The sequence below is a fragment of the Sander vitreus genome, chromosome 8, assembly GCF_031162955.1.
Source record: "Sander vitreus isolate 19-12246 chromosome 8, sanVit1, whole genome shotgun sequence".
Classification (NCBI taxonomy): Eukaryota; Metazoa; Chordata; class Actinopteri; order Perciformes; family Percidae; genus Sander; species Sander vitreus.
This window is the reverse complement of record NC_135862.1, coordinates 2,779,715-2,786,824: the sequence shown is the minus strand read 5'-3', so window position 1 is coordinate 2,786,824 and position 7,110 is coordinate 2,779,715. Positions and strand designations below refer to the sequence as shown.

The 7,110-nt window shown below is 42.4% G+C and overlaps 1 protein-coding gene across 2 annotated transcripts in view; it reads right to left on the bottom strand.

Annotated features, from left to right (window-relative positions):
• Positions 1-2,831: 2,831 nt before the first annotated feature.
• The window catches only part of LOC144521778 (uncharacterized), a 53,846-nt gene continuing 49,567 nt past the window's right edge, over positions 2,832-7,110 (bottom strand). The window contains exons 2-3 of one of the 2 annotated variants that reach the window (XM_078256385.1): positions 5,179-5,790; positions 2,832-3,705 (exon numbers count right to left, since the gene is read on the bottom strand). In XM_078256385.1, the coding sequence (XP_078112511.1) occupies positions 3,698-3,705; positions 5,179-5,790 (620 nt within the window). In that variant the 3' untranslated portion in view covers positions 2,832-3,697. Of the gene's footprint in view, positions 3,706-3,904; positions 5,791-7,110 lie in introns of those variants that run through there. The other variant, XM_078256384.1, reaches the window with a different exon arrangement.

Sequence of the window (7,110 nt, the reverse complement as noted above, 5' to 3'; positions counted from 1 at the left end):
ATGGAATACCTGTCTCAAAGCCCCCTATTCTCGGGGAACTCAACTATCAACTGCCGCTGATACGATGGAGCTGTAGCCGGCGTCATGGCTTTGAGTTCCTTCCGCTCCGCCAGTAGCCATGATCGTCTCTATAAACTGCTTTTAACATGCTCCGAGTTTGGTAGCAAATCTATGCATGATTCCATGGTAAACCAGAGTTATTGCATTAGTTATGTTTTCCAGATTATTGTCATTTATTGTACATGCTACCTTATATTTATCAGTTTTCAGCTCAGCAACCTTGGTTTTGCATATTCTAAGCTAGCCGTAAACCCCCATTTGGCTGCTGCATTCCCAGTGTTAGCAAACGCTAGCTAGTCTGTTAACATGAATATTTGCAAGCCCAGACGTTACACTTTAAATCCTACCTGTTGCCTCTCACCATCCACTTATTTAACTGCTGTCGCATCCCTTGACATGTCATCTCCTTTTCCCTCTTTTTCTATTTTTATCCCCAACAGCTGTTTTGCTGTGCTCTTTTTCCATAGACGACAACTTACTACTCGTACGCTCGTACCTGCTCACTCAGCACTCACGGTGCCCACCCGCTCCCCCCCCTCCCTCTTCTATGTCAACATTCTATGTCAACATTCTATGTCAACATTCTATGCCAACATTCTATGCCAACATTCTATGCCAACATTCTATGTCAACATTCTATGCCAACATTCTATGTCAACATTCTATGCCAACATTCTATGATGGAATCTTATGAGACAGGGCGCCTACTCTAGCCTGTTAGCCCTCTAAAATGTTATATAATAACATTGAGGAAATGCAGAAATGATTTAGAAACACACGTTTTCTTTTTTTAACCATCGCTTTGGCGCCCCCCATGGTGCTGCGCTCCTATGCGCCACATATAGTGCATACCCACTTTTTGCGCCACTGGTTGCACCATCTTGGCTTAAGCCCTCTTCTCGCTAAGACCGGGTGTAATTCTTACACCTAGTCAGTAGCAGGCGTAAAGACGAAATCTAAGCACATTTCTGTAGTAGTAGTAGTAGTAGTAGTAGTCTTTCCACTTTTTTCGTACATGGCTCTCTGTCCGAAGGCTGACCGAGTCAGAGCAATCGTTGATCGCCTTCGTATACATACTGGGAACTATTCTCAGAAGGCGAAGCACTGCTACTTGGGCGGTGTGATTATTACTCCAACTCTGAGCGAACTCTCTGCTCCTCACCGCGGGGCTTCTCAGGTGCTGCGAGCAAATCACTACGGCCAAGTAGCAGTGCTTCGCCTTCTGAGAAAAAGTTCCCAGTTTATACAGTTAGAAGACAGCTGTGTCTCATGTGACCTTGTTATTTGTACACGCTGTGACTCTACAAATCACAACACCTAAATAGGAACATGTTGGCGTTATTTTGTCATTTATTGGGAGCAGTAGGCTAGATGGAGCCGGTTACCTCCAGGATCTGTGCTAAGCTAGGCTAACGGTGGGGTCGAAGTACGAAGGCTGTCTTAGTCAGAGCAGTCAACGTACACGTATCTAAAGGATTATTAGGAACACCATACTAATACCGTGTTTGACCCCCTTTCGCCTTCAGAGCTGCCTAAATTCTTTGTGTCATTGATTCAACAAGGTGCTGGAAGCATTCTTTAGAAATGTTGGCCCTTATTGATAGTATAGCATCCCCCACACCATTACACCACCACCACCAGCAGCCTGCCCAGTGGTAACAAGGCATGACGGACCCATGTTATCATTCTGTTTACACCATATTCTGACTCTACCATCTGAAGGTCTCAACAGAAATCGAGACTCATCAGACCAGGCAACATTTTTCCAGTCTTTAACTGTCCAATTTTGGTGAGCTCGTGCAAATTGTAGCCTCATTTTCCTATTTTTAGTGGAGATGAGTGGTACCCGGTGGGATCTTCTGCTGCTGTAGCCAGCCAGCCAGTGTAGGGTAAAGAGGACAGAACAGAACAGGAAGGAAGGAAGGGAAGGAGTGGTAATAATCTGCTCACATACATACCTGGACACTAACTGCTCTTAACTGCTAAATTATGCTAAATGTCATTTATTTATTAACTGTATAATAACACAATACCATACACAGTCCTATATATCTATATATTTATCATTATTTATCTGTAGTTTTTTACTGTTTATTTACTTTTTGTAAAAAATATTTAGCTAAAAATGTATTGTTATTGTTATATTGTATTTTTTCTATAGTGTATTTTTTATACCTCTTTATTTAAAGAGTGTTTTGTAAGCTGCTGAAATCTGATGCTGGAAATCTAATTTCCTTGCGGGAGTCATCCCAAAAGGATCAATAAAGAAAAGTCTAAGTCTAAGCCCATCCGCCTAAAGGTTTTATTTTCTAAGAAAGCTTCAATCTGTTTTGTAAAATTATGCTTAGAACGGTTTTGCTTCAGTTTCTTTGTTAAACCATTTGCATCCGAACTGCTGTTTCAGTATGTCTGTCTTCCATGTGTTAATCATGAAAGCTGAGCGACCTTGCAAAGAGCACAGGATGCGTCCCTGAGGGCAGAGCACATAATGTGGAGGAGATGCCGGGCCTGACCAGAGATAAGAAGTAAAGCTACTGATTGCATGAACCGAATAACTAACCTGACACCCTACTCCTTTAAAAAGACACTGTTGAGAACACTCTTCAGTCATTTTCTGTACTTATGCTGAAGTGCTGTAAACTGACTACTTGCTGCGAGTTAACAAACGTTTAAGAGAACTCCAGTGATTTTGTCCATTCTTTGATAAATAATTATTCTAGCACAATCTATAAACACCATTTTTTTTCAGGACAAACTGGACTATTACAATATTTGTGCTGCAGTGAGGTCACTTTAATGTTAAAAAAAAAAAAAAGGTTGTGGGACCATAAAGACAAATTAAAAAATAAAAACAAATTGAATCTCACAGATATGTATTGATTTCACACACACACACACACACACACACACACACACACACACACAGCAATACAACTCAAGCATATCTGCTGTCTATAACAGATATCCTGTCTTGGGAGTCAAACATTATAACTTATACAGGGGACAAAATATCTACATTTCTTAAAAAAAAAAAGTCCAGACGCTTCTTCTCCTCATGACATTGACTTGCTAATACTCAAAATAGTAATGCCATATTTATTGATATCACACACACAGCAATGCTACACAAGCATTTGTGTTGTCTAAAGCAGATCTCCTAGAGAACAGTCTAGTATAGACGATCCAGTGTTTCCTCTATGTTGGCCCGCCACGGCAAAATATCTGCCACCACGGTATCAGAAATAGGGCAGACACACAATGTAGTCACGGTGGCCTTTTAAATGATCCTGCCGACATAATGCACCCCCCCCAATCAGAGGTTATTGGACCCGTCCAGTTTAACAACAAGTAGAACCATTCAGAGGTTATTGGACCCGTCCAGTTTAACAACAAGTAGAACCATTCAGAGGTTATTGGACCCGTCCAGTTTAACAACAAGTAGAACCATTCAGAGGTTATTGGACCCGTCCAGTGTAACTCCACATACTGCTGTGTTGATGGAGTTTATTGTCAAAACGTTCGCTTTCTTCCGAGTTGACTATTAAACGAACAGCTCCACCAAAAACGTCACCGCGGTGGGTCCGTTCTAATTGGACAACGTTCATCTTGTCAGTTCTGTCAGCTCATCGTCCTGATATCAAACATCTGGAAACATTAAACAGTAAGTGAGTCAGAATATTTCATTCGTTCTACTTTTTGGGTTTTGGTTTCCCTGTGAAGAATTTCTTGTAAAATTAATTTTGTAGACCTGTTGTACATGTTAAGTTATAGTTCCTCAAAAAATACAGTTCAATCACAACTGAAAATATGCCTCATTGTGTGTGAATACAGGTGAATAAATATATTAGTTTGTGTTGCAGCGAAGCGTCAGCTCCGTTTCATACGTAAAACATTTGTTCTAATAGACCTGCCCCCACTGCTAAAAAAAATCCTAAAGGAAACACTGGAATCTTTGGTCATATCTAACTATTCTGCCCAGTTTCTCTTCACTATATAGAATCTTTGTTTCGTCTACAATGATGAACCAGCCTTCAAGTGGTTGACAAGACAAGCTAAACAAGCTTTTGATTGGTCAGAATGGTCTGCCAGAGCATCATGGGAAACAAAATCGTGGTTATCATCAGAGCTAGCAGCGATCGGCGGAGATAAACAACCGAGAATTCATAAATTATGGACATAAAGTTTATCAATCTTGGATGTAACAGTTTGGATTTACTGCACAAAGACCCCGAAAAACTCTGGACTTCCAAGCTGGATACAAAACCTTCTGTAAGGGCTACGAAAACCCAAAAGACATCAGCAGAACGGGGCGAGTGTTAGCTTTTAGCTGCAGAAAATGGTAAGTTTCTACTCATTATGGTTTTAAAATGATTAAGTTATGAATCGGAGATGCTGTTTTTTGTCGTATATGATGAGCTCAGGCTGAGATGGTTAAATAACAGCGACAGTAAAAATTTATTTCACACTATTATTATGGTTAAACTTTGCAATTAGTCCGCGATTCACATGCATTCTGAACCGTGTTTATCCACACGGATCAACTATGGTCCATTACACCACTATCACCAACACACTTGCGACTTTTAACTTCATACTGCCGATTACAACTTTTATCGTTTACGCTGCAAGTAACTGGTTGTTTCCCAGTGTGGACAGTCAAGTGTCTTTTCAGATTTTGGTTTTGTGTGAAACTCTTACTACAAATTGAACAACTAAATGGTTTCTCCCCGGTGTGGACAGTCAAGTGTTGTTTCAGATATTGCTTTAGTGCAAATCTTTGACTACAAACTGAACAACTAAATGGTTTCTCACCAGTGTGGACAGTCAAGTGTTGTTTCAGAGTTTCCTTCTGTGCAAATCTTTTACTACAAACTGAACAACTGAATGGTTTATCCCCTGTGTGGACTGTCAAGTGTTTTCTCAGATTTCCCTTTTGTGCGAATCTTTTACTACAAAATGGGCAACTAAATGGTTTCTCCCCTGTGTGGATTCTCATGTGTATAACCAAATTGCCTTTGCTACTGAAAACTAGTTCACACACTGGGCAAGTGAAACGTTTTTCTTCCGAATGAAGTTTCATGTGAGTCGTTAAGGAGTTCTTCAGAAGGTATCTTTTACCACAAACTGAGCAACAAAATGGTTTCCCTCCTGTTTGGACTCCAGAGTGTTTTTGCAGATGTTTCTTGTGGCCAAAGCTTCCAGCACATTCAGAGGAGATAACTGATGTGTTTCCAGTATTACATTCCACATCACTTACATCTACTTCATTGTTTTGCAGAGAGTTTAAACCTGACTGAGGTTCCCTAGTCTCCCCCCAGTCTGCAAGGTCATTAGTCTGAGATTCAGAGGAGTCTGACGTCTTGTCATGAGTAGCTGGTTGTAAAGGACTATCTGGATCTGAGTTCCTGGCTGGTTCTGGTTCTCCACAGTCCTCTCCATCAGCTTCTGTTCTCTCTGCCTCTCTGTTCTCCTCAGTTTGGCTTTCATGAAGCTGTGAGGACTGAGCTTTCTCTTCATCTTCTTCACTCTTCACAGGGACAGAAGTGAACGGGAACTTGATATCAGCCTCCTCCAGCCCTTGAAGCTGCTCTCCCTCCTGACTGGTCCAGAGTTCCTCCTGTTCCTCTTTAATGTATGGGAGGGGCTCTGGGTCCTCCTGGTCCAGACTGGAGCTCCACTCCTGTTGCTCAGGGGGAACCTCTTCTTTAACCACCAACAGCTGCTGGACATCTGAGGAGAATAATCAAATACATGCACATTATTTATTATTGCATTATTTTATTATTTAAAAAACTGTAATTTCATGTTGACAGGGTCTCTTTACATAAGTTGTGGTATTTTCATTCATGTTATGTATTTTACACAGTAGTCCTAGAGATCTCTCAGTGCCTGCATGTCCCCAGAAACACACAAGGATCTCCTCCTAGTCCATCCCAGGAGGTCCACCTGAGCCGGTGAAGGCCCAGGAATGGTCCAGTTTGGATGAGAACCTGGACCTCACTGACAGCAATCACCTACAGCTCGGACAAAGAACGCTTTGCGACAGTGCAAAAGAAAGATCAAAAAGTCAGAGTGGAGAAGCAGCCAAACAGAAGGAAAAGGAAGATCAAACAACTAAGGCACGAGATGAAATCCCTAAATAAGCGTTTTTTTTAAAAGGCCAGCTATGAGGAAAGAGAAGGAATCAAAAAACTAACAACCAGTTTAAGAGAACAGCTGATCAGAGTAAGAAGAGCTGAGGGGTTAAGACAAAGGCGGAAGAAGAAGAAAGCCTCACGAGCCCAGTTTATTAAAGACCCATATCGCTTCACCAAATCACTCCTTGGGTAAGCGAATACTGGGACTCTTACAATCTTTAAACAGGAAGTGGAAGAGTTTGTCAAGGAAATCTTCAGCGACCCATCTAGAGACATTCCTTAGACAACCTTTGCACCGTCAAAAGCCAGCAAAACTCCTCAGCACAGAAGCTGCATCCTGGAGGTGGTCCAGGAGGTTGTCCAGCATTAGATCACCATCTGCTTCAGGTTCCTGTGGTATAACGTACAAGGTAAGAAAGGGCCCAAACCTCTCAGAAGGCTTTGACAGCTTTTTCGGAGGGTGGAGGTCTGGGAAGGCCAGCGGAAAGGAGAGGCAAAGGCTGGTACAGGAGGAGGTGCGAGCTTCAGTCGAGGAAGAGCGAACCAGCAGAACAGTGACCATGCGGCAGCAACTTGGTTTTGGAGGCCACAAAACAACTGATGTTGTTAGAGCTGACAGTGCCCTGGGAGGAGAGGATGGAGGAGGCTCAAGAGAGAAAGAGGGAGAAATACCAAGAACTGGTGGAGGATTGTCGGAGGAACGGATGGAGGACCAAATGTATGCCAGTAGAGGTGGGCAGTAGGGGATTTGCCAGTCACTCCCTGAGCAAGGCCTACGGCACGCTGGGCATAACAGGTGCTAACCAAAGAAGAGCTATAGGCAACAACGTGAAGGCAGAAAAAGCATCCAGATGTCTCTGGTTAAAGAGGGGTGAGCAGTGGGGGCAGTAGAATGCCACTTGGACACAGGCCA